The sequence below is a fragment of the Sebastes fasciatus genome, chromosome 19, assembly GCF_043250625.1.
Source record: "Sebastes fasciatus isolate fSebFas1 chromosome 19, fSebFas1.pri, whole genome shotgun sequence".
In the NCBI taxonomy this organism is placed as follows: domain Eukaryota; kingdom Metazoa; phylum Chordata; class Actinopteri; order Perciformes; family Sebastidae; genus Sebastes; species Sebastes fasciatus.
This window is the reverse complement of record NC_133813.1, coordinates 10,970,413-10,989,130: the sequence shown is the minus strand read 5'-3', so window position 1 is coordinate 10,989,130 and position 18,718 is coordinate 10,970,413. Positions and strand designations below refer to the sequence as shown.

Genomic DNA, 18,718 nt, shown 5'->3' with positions numbered 1-18,718 from the left:
ACAACACCCCCCCTCCTCCTCCTCCTCCTCCTCATGTTCTCTCTGCTAATCCCCCCATCTCTGCTCATTTTTCGACTGGTCCAAGCAAAACAATATCCTCTATCAATTCAATTCATGCACACCCACACTGACACACCCACATCGATACAACACACTCAAACTCACACACAATTGCCCGATGCATTTATTGGCCAAACTGTTTCCAACTGAAGGCCCCCTTCTCCTCCCAGTAGAATACGCTCTCAGGTGACAGAAACATGAAACCCTTCAGCGGTGTGACAAAATACAACTCTTTACAAATGAAAAGCTTCAGCCTGAATAGAAACGTCTAGAGGCTCTGCTGGTTTTAGAGTAGATTATTAAATGTGACGGTCATCATCTTTCTTTAAGACAATTGCTTTCAAAAGGAGAAATGGAAGATAATCTGAATTCAACTGAACTACCTAATTAAAAACCTTCATGTAAAGTCATTCTACATGGATCAAGAAGCGTTTTGAAGTGTCACCCTTGGCAAAATCTTTGAAAACTAATTTTTCTATCGGTTGACCTTTTCATAATGTCAGCTAAAATGTTAAGCCTGATGCTTAATACTCTGCACAGCTTCTATTTCTATGTTATTACTGCTTCACCGATGTTGTGCTTAGTTGATTTTATTCCTGAATTTGGGTTTTCTATTTTATGTAAAAGGGACACACCCCAGGCAAATACATTGTTTTTCATGCACTGGTCCATGTTGAGCTACATGTCTTCTTCCAACAAGTGGAAAGAAAACATCAACGATACACATTTAAGTGGTTATTTTACTACACCATGTCTATTTGCACCTGTAAATGTCTTCTAAAGTTAGCATTAGATAATGCCTCATTTGCATATTGAAACTAGGGCCGTCAATCAATTAAAATATTTAATTGTGATTAATCGCATGATTTTCCATCACGATTCTTATCTGTTCAAAATGTACCTTAAAGGGAAATTTGTCAAGTATTTAATACTCTTATCAACATGGGAGTAAGCAAATATACTGATTTATGCAAATGTATGTATATATCTATTAATGTAAATTAATTAAAAACACAAAACAAAGGCAATTATTGTCCAGAAACCCTCAGAGATACTGCATTTAGCATAAAACACAGCCTACAGCCTAAAAATGCATTAAAGAAATTAGTGGCATTAAAATTAATTTGCGTTAACACGTTATTATTGTGCTACCTTTGACAGCCCGAAATGTTACAATACATATTTTTAAAGGCTGTTATCTCTCAATGAGTTTTTCCTCATAGGCTGAGCCAGAAATCTCCACATCAATAGCACTTACACACACCAAACTTTCCTGGTTCATTCCTATCTATATTCCGAAGGCTTTTGCTGAGGGGTTTGTCCATATATCATTCATAGCCTGATTTATAGAACGTTTAATACCTGAAAATATGGCAAAAATTGATTTTTTTTATGGCTGCTGACAGCACTTTCTGATTTATGGAGTGATAAAAAGAGATATCCAAAATTCCCTCTGTATAAACCTTTGACTCGAATGTCCAATGTGAACAAAATGAAACAAGAATTTTGAACCTGGCTTCAGATTTCTGTTCAGGAAATTATGCAAATTAGCACATATTTGATATGATAATGCCTCATTTGCATATTTAAACATACATTTACAGAAAACTTGTATTACAAAAAAATAATTGTCCTAATGTAAGTAATCAACTGGGGAAGTTGTATGGTGATATCTATTAAATATGTTACCCTATTCACCTAGGGTGTCTTTGTCAAGCACTTGTTAAGCAGATCGTGCTTTGAACTACAAAACAAAACTTGAAAAAAATGACACGTTTCAAACTCAATCAAGTATTCCTGTGAAATGACGGCAGGTCCGTGGTGCCTCATAAAACTCACTAAGAAGCAGGGCCCTTTAATGACAAAAGGAACACTTATTTTTCCCTCAGTTGTCTCCAGAGTGAAGGATGCACCAGAGATATTGATTTTCTTTCTCCCAAAATGGATATGTAACATTTTGGGAAATTAAGTTTTTAAATGACAAAATTCTTTTGGGAGGAGGTGTCTTGTTCGGTTTGGACAGGGCTCTGAATGAAAAATCATTTAAATTCGATACCGCTGTCGTGCGACACCGACGTTTTATGTCCCTGAGAATGTGATATTCACGGGCAGGAAGCCCACATCGCCTCTGAGGGATGTCGTCAGCGCTTGGCAAGCCGCACAGAGGCATTCAGGTTTCGGTTAGAGAAAGAGGCAGATAAGGTTTCACTCCTCGCTGCTTGTCGCTCCATTGAGCCCCGCTGTGCGATCTTGATCGAATTTGAATTGAGAGGCAGAGCCACTCGCTGCTGTAACGAACAGGAATAATCCCAGTGCAAACTCTCATGTTTGTCCACGAGGGAAAGGATAGCATATTAGCCTTGTTAACTGTGTGTAATGTTGCTACGGACGCACACAGCCTGCTCCAGCTGATTGTGATGGGGCGTGCACGGGAAGAGCTTTCGAACAGTGCATTTATACAGCTGTATTTACTTTTTATAGAGTCAGCAGCAGCTGTATGGGTGCTGAGGGACTCTCTGTCCTGTTCACAGAGCAGACACTAATCCTCTGATCTTTACCGCTCTATTACAACAAATACATTTAAACCCTTTTAGCTCTTAACACTCTCGGGGGAGCGATCTAATGTATCTCACGCGTCAGGAGCTGCACACGCGGTCAAACACAAAGCATATTGATGGATGAGGTGGCCTGCGATCAGGAAAGTTTGATTTTCATCCTTTTAAAAGGGGGCGAAGAGGTGGTGGGAAAAAAAATGAGCCTCAGCAGCAGTTGAGTTAACTTGAGTAGCCATTCGAATCACAACAGCTAAACAACAGTTGGACTCTGGGTCTTGAAGCCAAACCGTTGAGAGACACCCGAGAACATTCGTGGCCCGAGGAGGTGAAATCGACACCACTCGATCCATCTCTAAAGCGTTAGTTTCCCATGCTGCACCTGTTACTCCCACACCAGCCAGTACCTGTGAGAAAGCTCCAGCTCAGCATCAGACTGGACAAAGCATCTTTTTCAAACCTTTTGTATCCATAAAGAACAGCTTTCTGCTTGTCACCGGAGAGCCATGTGATTAGCATACCTGTCCCTGTAAAAGAAGGTGCTTTTCTGTGCAGGATGCTTTATGGTTGAACGAAGTGTACAAGCAGTGTATTCATGGACCAAAGTGTAGGCAAATTTTAGGGTTTTTTACTACCTGTATATTACCCCACTTCTTCTGAAACTAACATCCGGCGTAATGAATTGTGACATCAGCGTACGTTGAAGGATCGTCTTCACAGTCGGTGACAAAAGGCGACTGTCTTTTATGGGCCCGGGCTGGAATTAAAGCCTGCCCCGCTCCCACTTACGATAATTCATCAGCCAAGGTTCACCCTGACTTTATTGCTATGTAAATGTCAGTATCGTATTTCCTGCTGGGGTTGGGCGAGGGAGTGGCGTTCAGCTCAAACGAGAAAAGGCCTTGGCTCAGCTGAAAGCAGGTTCAGATCCTTTGACAAACACATACCTTTAATGGAATGATTACTGTTCTTTACTGTTAGTTTACAACCAATGAATGAATCTGTGATACCAAAGAGTTTTCTAGATTGAACTAATAAAGTGGCCTAAAGGCTAAGGCTGGTAATATTCTATACTTTTATTATTGTCAACAGATTCCCAAAACCAACAATGAATCGATCCTACAAAGTATTTTCTATTCAGCCAAAGCCTGATTTATTCCTCTGTGCCATAGAGCTCCATTTGTTGTTCAAAAACTATTAAAATCATGTTAATGAGCCACACTAGCCATGTTTCCATTCAACTGTCAAGCAAACTTACGTATTAGGCACATTTACATCAACTGGTTTGGAACGAATAAACTCGGCGACAGCGTAGTTTGGTCAGAGGTTGGTGCTTTATGCTACGTATGGCTGTAATCCACCAGTAAACAATAGAATAAGTAGAGGATGCAAACTGGAAACAAAACAAGTCGCCTTGGCCATCTAACTCATACATCCATGATCTAATGGACTACAGGAAAAGGGAAAGGTCTTCAGGAATTTGTTTCAATTGGACAAGTTTTAATTGTTCTTTCACGTCAGCTAGTATTGGCCATGTTTCATGCTGTCCGGAGACGAAGACAGTCAGTCATGTGAGTTAAATGTTTGCTGCGTCAGAATTTATTCGGCCAAGGCGTTTCCATAATCCAATTACCGCATCAACTCTTTCGACAAAGGCAAAAAAAAAAAAAAAAAAAAATTAGGGCTGTCAAAGTTAATGTGATAATAACTAATCGCAACTTGCGATTTTGAAGTTGTAGCGGGCGCTCAGTGTAAAGGTAGAGTACTGGCTCTTTCGTATGAAACTAAAAAACCTGAGGAATCCATTGGTACCAACCATGTCATACTAGCTTGTCGCAAAGGAGGCTAAAAAGCGCTCCAAACTTGCGCTAAATTTTGGCGAGGAAAAACTGGCATGGCCATTTTCAAAGGGGTCCCTTGACCTTTGCCCTCAAGATATGCGAATGAAAATGGGTTCTATGGTCACCCACAAGTCTCCCCTTTACAGACATGCCCACTTTATGATCATCACATGCAGTTTGGGGCAAGTCATAGTCAAGTCAGCACACTGACACACTGACAGCTGTTGTTTCCTGTTGGGCTTGACTTTGCCATGTTATGATTTGAGCATATGTTTTTGCTAACTGCAGTACCTGTGAGGGTTTCTGGACAATATTTGTCATTGCTTTGTGTTGTTAATTGATTTCCAATAATAAATATATACATACATTTGCATAAAGCAAGCACATTTTCCCACTCCTATGTTGATAAGACGTTCTAATTGATTATCTAATTGCTTACTTTATGTGATCAACAGCTAAAAGGAAAAGGCAATCAGTTTCTAATGGTTCCAAATAGTCACACTGGAGAGGATTTAACCTTGAAATGTGTGGTATTTCTATTTCACAAGTCACCTGCTGTTCGACAAATGGGCTTTTTTCTCCCCATAATTTTCCCTTAAGTAGCTTTAAAGTTGTGGAAATCCACTCATTTCACACCGTCTGAGAGTATCACGCACTGTATCAGCTTTTTCCAGCTCTTCAGTGAAGCTAAACAATCTTTACACTGAGCGAAACATTTCAAACTCAAACGGAGGTATTCAAGATAGTCTTTCCCATCATTTTATACCCATTTCCCCAAACTTCAGCCGGAAATATTTGGTATCTTTGGAAAAGTTGAGATCTCCACTAGAATTTAAAATAAAGTTCAGTGGGTTTGAGCAACGTTTAGCTGCACGGCATGAATTTTCAATGACTGATGCAACAGCGAGTAAGTAGGGTTTAAATTGTTTCATTGTTATATGATTGTTGATGTCTACTATCTACCGGTATTCAACTTGCTGGAAATAAATGACAAGTGGTAGTTAGCTGTCTGCGGTCGGCTCCCACCAGAATGTTAAACAGTATGAATTCTTTGAAGTGGTACCATCACGCCTGCTGGGGCAGTTTATTTCTAAAACCTTATTTTATAAAAAACGTACATGGTGCTGCAGCAGAAATTCAAATAGCCGTTGAAAGGGTCAATAGGTTGAATTTCTCTTCAGGCAGCTCTATGGAAAATAAAAAACACCCTGACAAAAGGAAGATCTGAGCCACCCAGACATGCTTTCCTTTTGTCCACACTAGTCCCATTGTTTGTGACTTTAAAGGATAACAGGAGCTACACAAAGGTATTCCTGGTCCATTGAGGATCCTTTTCCCCACAGACTCCCTTTGTTCTTGGAGCTGTGGGCAGAAAGTGCACAATAGATGATGATGCAATGCGAGAGTCTTAACTGCTTTAAAAGAAGCTCCCACTGAGGCTAGTTTGAAAGGCCATCAAGGTGTGGTACTGAATATAGTCGGAGACCCAGATACTGGTTACATTCTTTCACCGGAAGAAACTGGGACTGAAGGATGTCATAACCATCCTCATTCCAATTATTTTCAACCTTCCTAATTTCTGTTATAATGACGATTGATTGTGGTAAAGATTTTGTCTCTGCTTCACTCTCAGTCTCGGTTTACAATCAATTCTAAGAGCCAAAAACTTTTTCTTTTCTGCATCACAATTTTCCAATTGCATACGTAGTGGCATTAAGGTCTGTTACTTTAATTATTGTGGGATATTTTGTGGCAAGGTTTTACTTTCTTCACTATAGATTAAGGCCCTGTTCACATCTGGCATTAACATGCGTCCTGACTGATCCGATCACAAGTGGACAGCTCTAAGTACAGGTCTGAATGCATTCAAGACGCATTGAGGACGCATTGAGATCCGATTGCTCAGACCACATTCAGAGGAGGTCTTGGCCACGTATGGCCACATTCTTTTAGCAGTGTGTACGCAAATGTTTCCTGGGCCACATTGAGGACCGCCTACTCAACTGACGTCCCGCTGGGATTCGCAGCTCTCACTGCGGCAGACGCCAGCGCTTGTCTACCTCGCAGCATGGAAACAGCCTCTGTGCTCTACTGTATCCTGTCGATACAACTGTATTTTAAAATATTAAAATAATAATAAATAAATAATAAATATTAAAATATATATTATTTATAGACTACATATCTGAAGACTATCAGACAAGGCATGTGCATTATTATCATACTTTCTGAGATGTGTCGTGTTTTGCACGGAGCTGTCACTCGCAAGCCCGCTCGATTGCTCTCATTCTGCCTGGGAAAGGCAGCGGTGATGGCGGCACGGAGGTCCCCCCGGGGAACGCCGGTACAATACCCTTTTATTTTGATGTTAATATGTACCCAAATTCACGAATATGTAGGATAAAATTACTTACATTCATGTAAAATTACGTCATAACGTCCGCTGTATTAGCCATGTGTTTACTAAGTGTTTATTTGCATATAGAGCGGGGAAGTGAGATTGGATCACAAGTGGTCACTGGAGACACATGTGGAGACGCATTCTAATGCCAGGTGTGAACAGACATACTTAAAGCTGTCCACTTGTGATCGAATCTCTCAGGACGCATGTAAATGCCATGTCTGAACAGGACCTAAGAGTCTACAGCCCTGCTACTGGCTCTTTGAGGCTGTACTTTTCTAAATTAGCTATTTAATTTAACTAAATGCTAACATGCCAACAATGTTAGAATGCTGTTGTTAAGCAGGTATAATGTTTACCATGTTCACCATCGTAGTTTAGCACGCTAAAAATTGCTAATTAGCACTAAACACAAAGTACAGCCGAGGCCGATGGGAATGTTTTTAGATTTGCAGGTATTTGGTTGTAAAAAAAAACATTTTTTAAAATGATATTTTGAACCAATGAAAAGTCTGGAGAATTACCTTCAACTGTATGTTTTTTTAATTATTATTTAATAATGATATATTGGCAGATATAAATGTTTTTTTACCCTAAACAAACATTCATGTGTATGTAATTGTATTACCGTACTGCAATTTAGAATATTTGCCATGCCGATGTTTCAATACGGATCTTATTGGAAGTTAAAGTGTTAAATACCCACTCTTCTTCCCAAATGAGATGAACACTTGCAGCAAGCTCAGTAAACACCATATAAATGATAATATAATATAAAAGAAAGCCCAGGTTGAAAATATATTACTTTACATGTAGAGCAGGCATGTATTATGCAGGAAATTTGCTGCTTCAAACAATGACAGACAAGCAATCACAGTGAACAGTAGGGATGCACGTAACGTATTGTGATCCTCTCCAGCGATTCTTACCCTCATATTGTGGATGGAGGCGAGGCGCATAGGATCCAAATTTGATCAGAACGGGGATATCGAGTCCCTGTCGGACCCATTCCACCACATGCAGGGACGCCGAGGACACAGCAGCTGGCTCTGATGGAGGAAAACTACACTCCAACTCCACCACACCTCCGACCTTTCCACGCACCTCCGGCCTCACACCTTCAATGGTCACTGTTCGGTTTGTCAGAAGCAAAATGACAAGTTACTTTATATGTGATGGGATGATTAATATGGACAATGGTGTGTGCATGCCATGGAAAATATTAGCAGAAAAGACGGTGGGATGCAAAATATCTTTCTAATCAAAAGATGGAGATACTTACAAAACAGGCAAAAAAGTGCCACCACAGTGAAAGTCTGCAAATATGATCTCGCTGGCCCCATATCTGTCACTCATACAACCTGCAGCATGTTCAATCTGTTGGCAAAAGAGACACAATTGTCACAATCACATTACTTCCTTGGCTGCATGCAAGGAGACAGCCATCTGTGACAGATTTCCAAACTAAAAAGGCTACAGCAGAGCTGCCGCTTCTGTCATAATTTTACAGACAGGAGGAGAGGAGCGCTCAGATTTTTTATACAGCTTTCCAATAACTGGAATTCATCCCATATCATTACACAAATGGGCAGAGCTGCCTCCGCTGCCAGAAAACTCCCTGGCCCCATATCTTTTTCTGAAAGTAAATGTCATAAATGTCACATAAATCTTTCCGAGAGTCACGTGCAGAGCGACATCTAAGTGTTTTATTTAGAGCACATCAATGAAGACATTTGGCTGGAGCAGCCAGGAGACTCAGCACTCAAGGACAGAGATAAGTTGAGCTGATGGGGAGCGTAGGCTACGGCGAGGCATCATGGAGTGCAACTTAATGTCAAGACGCTGCGACCGATTTGTTATTCAAAACAACCCCTGCTTCCGTTTTATCAAATGTGTAAACCACAGTGAGGAAATCAACATGATAGGGTCAGAGTTAAGACACATACACAGTCAGCCATCAATCGTTTCTACCTTAAATCACCTCCTATGGCAGAAGCTACCAGCTACTGTATGAAAACAGTAAATGGATTAGTAAATGCCACACATGCTGTTGGGAGATCTTGGATCACGCAGGCCATTTACAGTGTGCTACGGCTGCTGCTGGTTAACGTCAGACTTGACAGGAGATGGGCTGATATCAGCTCTGTGGCCACACACCAGTCAAGCCTTACGTGCTTTAGCCCACTCGAATCTATGACAACATCTCATTAAGCTGAGTTCATTACTGTAGAGTACACCCATATGAAGAGCAAAGGTTAACATGCCTCCACACTCACAAAGGCAAACATCAAGAAGTGTGCCAGATAAGAGAGAAACTGGCTCTCTGTTCCACGTACACACAACACTGAGACTGTGTTTTCAGTATGTGGTTCATTCACTGTGCCACAGTGGCCAACTAGGTTTAACTTTTGCTGAACAACAACTAGCCTACTGTAGCTACAAATGACATGCTAGCATTTAGCTAAGCTATTGTTACTGTGAAAGTACTGTCACAGTAGCACAAATGGAGAGGAGTCATGAAGTCAGCAAATTGACTCAGTAAATGTCCGTTATATGGCTACATTTACCTTAAATTAGCTCAAATTAACGTTAGCTAACATTGGCTTCAACTTTTCATATTGTGCCAGTGGCGAAAAAGGAAACAGACTCTCAGTGCACCGTCTCCAAAGAACGTATATTGCCAAGAAGTGAAAGTACATTTTTTGTTCATTCCATTGCAAAATCAGCACCCAGCCGCAAAGCTACTCCTCCGCCATTTTGGACTGAAAGCGACTCCCGGACGCCAGTAAAATATCCACCTAAAAAGGGCCATACAAAAGTAAAACTAAATGATTTCTATTCTATTGTCATACTCTACCAAATTGGCCTGTGTTGAAGAATAGAATATTCAAAATATGATAAGAGTTCAATCCAAAACGGCGGCAGCGGCTGTTGTCAAAAAAACATCGGAGTTTCGTCTCTTTCTTTTTATACTCTTTGCTGTCTCCTTTCTGAACTGTCTCTGTAAAAAATGTAGCAATGCATGTAATAAAAAAAAGGGTAAAAAGTACATTTCCCTCTAAAATGTGGTGGACTAGAAGTGTAAAGTAGCATAAAATACAATAAAATATGTAAACAAATTGTTCTTAATAGCAGTAGTACATAGGTAAATGTAGGCTACTTGGTAACCACCACTGCCGGTGTAGTGGTGGAAAGTAACTCAGTAAAACCTACTGATGAAATAAAGTGTACTTTGCTCTGCCAATTGTGTAATTCTTGATTATGGTGTCGAGGGACAGCTTTCGCTCCTCAATGCAAGGCACAACAGGAAGGAAGGAGCTGCTCACAGCAGGGAAGAAGTGAATTGTTGGCAGAGGTGCACCAGCTCCAATGACAGCTCATAAAACAAGAACCGGCAACAACAACAAAGAAAAAAATCACTTCACTATTAGTAAAGATTTTGATTATTAAATTGGAAGTAAGTTGATTGACAGCACCTGGCTTTGTCATTTCTGGTTGTAAACAGTACTGTAATTCATTTCTTGAATGCTACCTGCCACAGAGCACAATGTCAACATTAGCACACAGAGGAGGCCAACAATACGGTTCACCAGTGTGGAGATCTGTCCTTGACAGCACTATAATAGATTGCAACATGATACATTACAAGGAACAACATCTGAAAGCAATAACAACTTCACCTCCTAAGACATAAATGACATCAAATCTCGTGTACAGGCATAAAGGTACTTTATACTTGTAGCGGACTCAGTTTTAAAGCTAGAGTGAAGATACTGACATCATATGAAACTAGAAAACCTAAACTTAATCAACTGATGCCAACCGTGTCATACTAGCTTGTTGCGAAGGAGGCTAAATAACACTCCAAACGTATCACTAAATTTTGGCAAGAAAAACTGGCATGGCCATTTTCTTGACCTCTGACCTCTATCTATGGTCACAGGTGTGTGTTTAAAACCTTATACAGGATAAAAAGGTCCATTATAAATGACAAGGTTGACTTTGATATACTTGTATGGTCAAATAATGATGTCCTTGTCATCCTCAGTGATCTCTCTACACTTCCTAAGTATGGACAGTGAGCACGCCTCGTCCCGGCAGCCTTACAGGCCATGTCTGCCCTCACCAACCATAAGGCTTTTATGGGCTTTTTCATTTCATGGCTGGGGCAAAGTCTGAACCGGTAAAAAACAATTACGCAGGCTGTCAACAGCTGCCGTGCTTGTTCCAACACACTCCCATGCTTCAGCAAACAGCACAACATACACAGATTTTCCACAAAATCAAAGCGAGAGTGAAAAAACAAGAGAAAATCCCCAATCTGCGGCGCGTCTGCTGAATGCCATTTGTTCGACAGACTTCCTTCCCCTGCCCTTCATGCAAAGCAGCACAACAGAGAGTTCATCCGGAACTTATTACATTTGAATTAGGCGTCGAGTGTTTGCTGAGGCTGTGCCAGGCAAGCAAAAGGTAAAGTTTCACCATTACGACCCTGTTGTTTCTCATCCTGGCGCAGTGGGTGAGGACGAAAAGGGCGGCACGTGCGGCACAAATTAAGACTGCCTGTTGCCATGACTAAGCAGCGGCAGCGACGCTTGCCTGTTTGGCAAATAATGAACGGATGCACAGCATCTTCTCCTCGCCCTTCATCGACTGCCCCTTGTTAACTCAGAAGAATGGCGGTGATAAGGATTGAATAGCCTGTAATGGCCTTCGTCGTGTCACTGATTAAAGAAATATCACCAGATGCTTCCAAATACAGACAGCTACTGATGAATAAAAATGTTGTTTCTAGTTTTATTGCTCTGACAAGGTAAGGCTTATTTGTGTGTCTGGTCGAAATAGTGAAGCAATAAAGTGGATCAACAGTGGTAAAAAATTGGATAGAGAAAGAGCAGAGGAAAGTGTGGCAAACACAGCAAGAGGAAAGACGAGAGGCAAAACTAAATCTCGTTAAGCTGCAGGACATTTTCTGTCATTAAATCTGAACCAAGAACTCATAGAGCTGCCAAACAAAGCGGCCTGCACAGGTGACACGCTCAGCCATGGTAACACAGATGGTCTCCAGACATTTCCCGGCGCAGGCGTATTTTTCCTTCCTCTGACACTGCACACAAACACAGTGACAGCACAGCACTCTGGGAAATGTTTAAAGCTATAACAAATGAGCCAGCAGCTCACAAAAGAAAGCGTCCTGTGTCACGCAGATTTATCTGCTGGCAGAAATAGAAATGTCAGTGACAGGCATGCGGTTGGAATTCTGTGTTGTTGCCTTTTTAATCTACACAAGGAGAGAAATGGGGACCAGCTGATTAATCGCGGCGGAGGCACAGCAACAGATTTATCAACACTTCTGCCTCCGCTTACCCCACCGTACTTGAAAGCAAAAGATAAAGGGACTCCTACACATTTGTTTTCTGATCAAATTCCATTTCTTAGGCCCGTGAGAATTGCCGTGGCTGGTTTGTTTGCTCAAAACATGTCCTTCATAATGCCCTAGGTATTGATTGAGACAGCTACAGGTACTGTATCCTTTGGGGAATGGGATATTTGTTCAGTGGGTTTTGGATGGTTTCAAGGCTGTTTGTATCTGTGCCAGCAAGCTAAATTGGACATTAACCTCTGACCAGACGGAGAGTAAAGAGAAAAAGAGTCAAATTCCTAATGTGCTGCGACCTAAAAGGGACATACACATAAAACACTGAACAGAAAATTGTGTTTTTAACTTTAAACTAGGGCTGTCAATCTATTAAAATATTTAATCACAATAAATGGCATGATTGTCCATAGTTAATCGCGATTAATCAAGCATTTTTTCACTTCAAAATAAACCTTAAAAAGGGAGATTTGTCAAGTATTTAATACTCTTATCAACATGGGAGTGGGAAAATATGCTTGCTTTAAGCAAATGTATGTATATATATATTATTGGAAATCAATTAACAACACAAAACATTGAGAAATATTTTCTAGAAACCCTCCCAGGTACTGCATTTAGCATAAAATATATGCATGTGATTATCATAAAGTGGGAATGTCTGTAAAGGGGAGACTCGTGGGTACCCATAGAACCCATTTTCATTCACATATCTTAAGGTCAGAGGTCAAGGGACCCCTTTGAAAATGGCAATGACAGTTTTTCCTTGCCAAAATTTAGCACAAGTTTTGAGCATTATTTAACCTCCTTTCCCGCTGAAAGGTTATTACGAATTTTTTTGCCCAATGATAGCTACATATTCTACCTACTGCTGCTTTAAAAGTCTCAGTAATTTAAAAAAAGAAGGCAGAAACATACAGGCCTTGTATGGTCTGACAGCCTGAAAATTTAATTATTATTAGCATTGAAATACTTTGTCTAACTAAAAAAAAAACATTATCAATGCAGCTTTTAAAGGATATTCACTGATTCCAAAGTGCTTCTCTTGACGTGCTTCTGTATTCTGATAAATCTATAACCACCATATTCCAATAATTTCAATTTCTAACACTCAGTTCCTCTTTTCCCATCTCTCAACGTCATTTCATTGATCTTTTCGAGGCTGTCCTTCTTCACATAGCAAACATGCTTCTGTAGTGTTTTTTTTTTATACCGGCTCTTTGCAGCTCTGTTAGCCGTCATGCTTTGAAAACTCTTGTCAGAGTGCCTATCGACAGACGCCTCTCACATCTCAAAAACGCTGCTCATTGCCATGCAACCTGCCGTAACCCACCTCTGCAGCAGTAATTGTTATTGTGATTAAGTTACTTCAGAGCTCAAGTTCTTCTCCACGAGGAGCTACGTTATTTTTTTCCGTGCCCTGTAAGTGTACATTTGATTTTTCATAGCCTGCACAAGGCTTAGAAGAGCCCATTTTCAAATTCTAACAAAAGCTTCCCATCACAATAGGAACCCTCCGCGTGGTTCAGTTTGATGTGCACTTAAGAGAAAATAGGACAGACTGAAAAGGTGAGAGAAAAAAGGAAAAATAAAGAGATTTCCACTGTGTGGGTATTGCATCTCTGTGCTCACAGTACAAACATCAGGTATCTTTTCTATGAATCAGTGAGCAGGCAGGCAAATCCAGATGAAAGCCACAATATATTTTTTTTATTTAACCTATGAGATATACTTCAAATATATGTCAGGGATTAAAAGAATAGATGGGGCAAAGTCACTGCTTTGTAAATCATGAATAGGCAACATCAAAGTCTTGGTTTTAAAGTACCAAGTCAGTGTTTCAAGTCCTAAACAAGTCATTATAAACCCTTCACCAAGTTTAACGCTACTAGAATTTTTTTAAATAGTCTAACAGTGAGAATTAAAGAAAAGTACAGAACAATTCTTTATAAAAAAAAAAAGTGTTTTTCAACGTATCCTCATACAACGGTTCGTATAGCCTTGTCTCCACCGCAGGAACTTTCCCTCAGAACTAAGAACCTTTTGAGGAACTCATCTATTTCAACTGCAGGAACCAGGGTCTAAATTAAGTTCTGGGGACATTTTATGGACCTTTTTTACATCCCAAAAAGGCTCTGGTCGGGGGGTAGTACTTTTGAAAGTACCGGGACTTTCGGGGTTTGCAGAGATGGGCGTCAATGATTGGTAAAACAAGCAAAGTTAGGCTCTGCTGTCAGCCTCCCGACTCATTAAAAAAAAAAGAGAGAAAAAGAGAGAGAGATCACGAGTTATTTTCTCATTGCTTCACAACTATACGTTCTAAAGCACAAATAAATAACCATCAAGCAGACAACAGTGGGCTGAAGGAACCTTTCAGTTCCTTGAAAAGTAGTTTTAGTCCCGGGACAACGTTTGGTGGAAACCCTGCTTATGATAGCTTACGAAAAGTTATTCCTCATTTTTCGTGCGTTTTTCTACAAATGTCCAGCAACACGTGTCAATTTCCACTCATTACACACATACGATCTTTTCAAAACTTCCGTCTTCACAGGAAACAACTTGGTTAGGTTTAGGCAAACTAAACTACTAAGTCTAGGTTTAGGAAAAGATTGTGGTTTAGGTTAAAATAACTCAGAATATGACGTACCTTAAATAGGAAAGTTACGTGACGAATAAATCAACGTGGACTTCTGGTTTCACGCGGAGCACTAATACCGGTCTCCTGGACAAAAGTTAGGCGTTTTTTTACCCCTGGTCCACCCCGACCTCCTCCCTATGCTGCATTTGTCACTCCTTATACTTCCTGGTTCACAATTACATGGGTTACATACAAATTGATTTCGTGGGATGGATATGAATTACAGTGCATTAGCTACGACAGTGTATGAGAACAGCCTGAACATTTTTCCATTAAATTATTAATAATACTTCTGTGCAATTAGGTGTTATTTCTGGGGGCGAATGTTTTGCACGTAGCCGTCTGTTTTTTGTTGACAGCAGCGGAGTCTTTACATCTCAGTCTGATAATCTGAGGTATCATCTGCTGTCTGTCTGCTGCTCTTCACTGCCAAATGCACCGTTCCCTAAAGCTGGGGAAATGTGGTCGGCTGCTGTCAAATTGATTCAAAGGATATCTGTTGTCAGGAAAATGCTTGAATGCTTTTACAACATAATTTTACATTTGCTGGTCTTGGAGAGGATATCAAATCATTGTAACTCAAAAGTCCAAGTGATGTTGACTTGAGTCCACACCTTAAAGGGGACATATCATGCTCATTTTCAGGTTCATACTTGTATTTTGAGTTTCTACTAGAACATGTTTACATGCTTTAATATTCAAAAAACACTTTCTTTTTTCTTTTACTGTCCGTCTGAATATACCTGTATTCACCCTCTGTCTGAAACGCTCCGTTTTAATGCCTGTCTCTTTTTGACTGCCTCCTGAAAAAGTCCAGTCTGCTCTGATTGGCTTGCTACATAGCTTTGCAAAGGTAGTTCTCAAGCTGTGGGCGGTTTCAAGGCAGCCCACAAAAAACTGACTGGGTTGTCTTATTTCACAGTTTGTGGGTTGGTAGGCACTCCAGATACCCAAATATATGAGCACAAGCACTGAAAAAAAAGTAAGTTTTTCATGATATGTCCCCTTTAAAAAGTTACGATTTCCAAAACAGGAGACAATCTTGACTGTGTAAAAAACACTTAAAAGTTATTGCAGACTCTTTTGGTAAAGCAGAACTACATTTAATTCTTGAGCTTAAAGTCCCTAAGAGAAACTATTTTCCCAATCAGCTTCTTCCTATGATTGATGGGGTCCTACATGAACATGAAGTTCCAAAGCAAAATAATCTTCACCAATGAACACCACTTTTGAAGCATTAATCGCCACAAGTAAAAAGCTACTGTTATGCTATAAGCCAACAACACATGGTCACATGAGAGCGAGTATACACAACAAGGCTGTAAAGGCGGACGAGTCGGCATGATGTTGTTAGTAGTCTCATTTAGCCACCTGTTAGCAACCGCCTTTTTGAAGACATATGAAAGCTTCAAAATCTACAAGTGGGATATTTACTGACGTATTTTATGTCGTAGGACAAAATGTTAAAATCTCTTCAGCTTGAGTTAACCACAGACCTTATTTCAGGCATCTAACTAAAAACACATTCAAAAACCCATTGACTTTGAGACGAGGGAACCGGAAGTGCTAAAATGCTAACTCATTTCCAGGTTTTAGGACTCATTCCTGCAGCACGCTATACAACATTACTGTAACCTTGATTTTAGCGAACTTAGTCATGATTATCATTGTTATAAAGAAATTCTTAAACTTTTGGAGCCAAATTTTCAGGGACTTTAAATGGGCAATAGCAGTTGGTTTTACATTACAACCACTTTCAATTGTGTTTTTCACGACATTCTGACAGTTGTTGGTTTCCAATCATGCCATTATGGTTTTGCAGAGACCTTTGACTCTCCTCTCAAAGTCTAAACTAACACTACAACAGGCATCTTGCACTGGGATACAGCATGCAAAAACACTGGTCTGAGCTTTTTGATGCTTGGCAGGTAATAATTTGCATCTACTTCAGTCTGCTTTAACTATCACATTTAAAGTGTTTATACTGCATCCATATAATTCAGGTGGTGTCAGTCCTATCTCTTCACAATGAAGTCATTTGCACTCTGATGATGTAAACTTTAGGGAAAATGTTATATATTGTGGAGAAACTGTGCCCATCTGGCACCTTAACAGACTCAATCAAACCATGAATGCAATTTGAAATGATTAAATGAACCCGTCCGGGGGAAGTCATGAGAAAATTTCTCTCATAATCTGTGAAATGAAGAGAAGACTCTGGTCTTAATACAAAGTCAACAGCACAAAGAGATGACATTTCATATTCTGTGTCTGGCTCTACACAATTGTGAGGTTGTACTGAATCAATGTGCTGAATAGGGTGAATAGGATAGAGAAAGAGAGACTTATCAGCTCGGACTCTGCTGCTCTTTGAACCATTAAAAGCACTGAATGAAAAATATTCAAATACGTTTATGATTTTAATTAAATTACATGGACCTGCAGTTTGTCATCTTTGAGCCCTGAATACTTTTTGAAGCCAAATTTCCAGACCTCCATTACCGTAACCATATTTTACCAGGATTTAAGGGTTCAAAAATCTGTTCTAAAAGGTTATTTCAAATACTTTTATGAATTTCATTAAATTACATGAACCTGCAGTTTGTCATCTTGTAATTGTAGAGCCCCGAATATGATTTTAGTTTATTTTTGGCAGAATTTTGAAGCAAAATTTTCAAACATCCACTATTTTAACCATGTTTATCCAGGTTTTAAGGATACAAAAAATATTTGTATTATTAATGCACAGGCTGGCCCCATGTTTGCAAGGGTCCCAGATTGGTCAGATTATTTAAATTATTTAAATGTACTTCAGAGAAAAAAAAAAAGAAAGAACTTTACCCCTATTGGCCTATAAGAAACATTAAAAAAATTAAACAAAGTGGGACACATCTACCCAATCAGCTGACCTTATGAACCTGGCCCCATTGATATGACCAGGCTCATAAGGTCTTCAAATAATACATCACTACTGGACAGAGTAGTGGCAAAATATCAGAAAAATATATGATCATGTAGCACACGAAAAAACGAAAAAGCACAACGGCTGAAAGAACACCATGACCAAGATCTACTAAAGAAAATCCCTAACTTGACCAGGTATTTCAAGGCTTAGATTAAAGGCTGTCTCAATGTGTGTGTGTATGCCAGTGTACGTTTGCTTTTATACATGTCACTTACTTTTTTCTGTTAACATTGAAGCATGATGAGTAAGGTTGGGGGGCCCATACAAAGAGTAGCCTAGGGGCCCCTGACCACCTTAATCCACCACGTTTTACCTGGTTCAAGGATTACAAATCTGCTCTAAAAGGTCATTTCAAATACTTTTATGACTTTAATTAAATTACTTGGACGTGCAGTTTGTAATCTTGCAATTTCTAGAGCCCTGAATATGATTGATTTATTTTTGGCAGCTTTTTGAAGCAAAATTTCCACACATCCACTATCTTAACCATGTTTTTCCAGGTTTTAAGGGTTAAAAAATCTGCTCTAAACGGTTATTTCGAACACTTTTATGATTTTAATTAAATTACATGAAAAATTGTGTCATCTTGCAATTTTTTAAAGCCCTGAATATGATTTTAATTTATTTTTGGCACAATTTTGAAGCAAAATTTTCAAACATCCACTATCTTAACCATGTTTTACCAGGTTTTAAGGGTTCAAAAATCAGTTCTAAAAAGGTTATTTTAAATACTTTTATCATTTTAATTAAATTATATGAAAATGCAGTTAGTCATCTTGCAATTTTAGAGCCCTGAATATGATTTTAATTTATTTTTGCCAGCTTTTTGAAGCAAAATGTCCACACATCCACTATCTTAACCATACTTTCCCAGGTTTTAAGGG

At 39.6% G+C, this 18,718-nt stretch overlaps 1 protein-coding gene across 2 annotated transcripts in view; it reads right to left on the bottom strand.

The window, feature by feature from the left end:
• Nucleotides 1–18,718, bottom strand: part of igsf9a (immunoglobulin superfamily, member 9a) — a 63,216-nt gene that overhangs the window by 43,738 nt on the left and 760 nt on the right. For both annotated transcript variants that reach the window (XM_074618637.1, XM_074618636.1), the window contains exons 2-3: nt 8,137–8,231; nt 7,784–7,984 (exon numbers count right to left, since the gene is read on the bottom strand). In XM_074618637.1, the coding sequence (XP_074474738.1) occupies nt 7,784–7,984; nt 8,137–8,197 (262 nt within the window). In that variant the 5' untranslated portion in view covers nt 8,198–8,231. The remainder of the gene's footprint in view (nt 1–7,783; nt 7,985–8,136; nt 8,232–18,718) is intronic.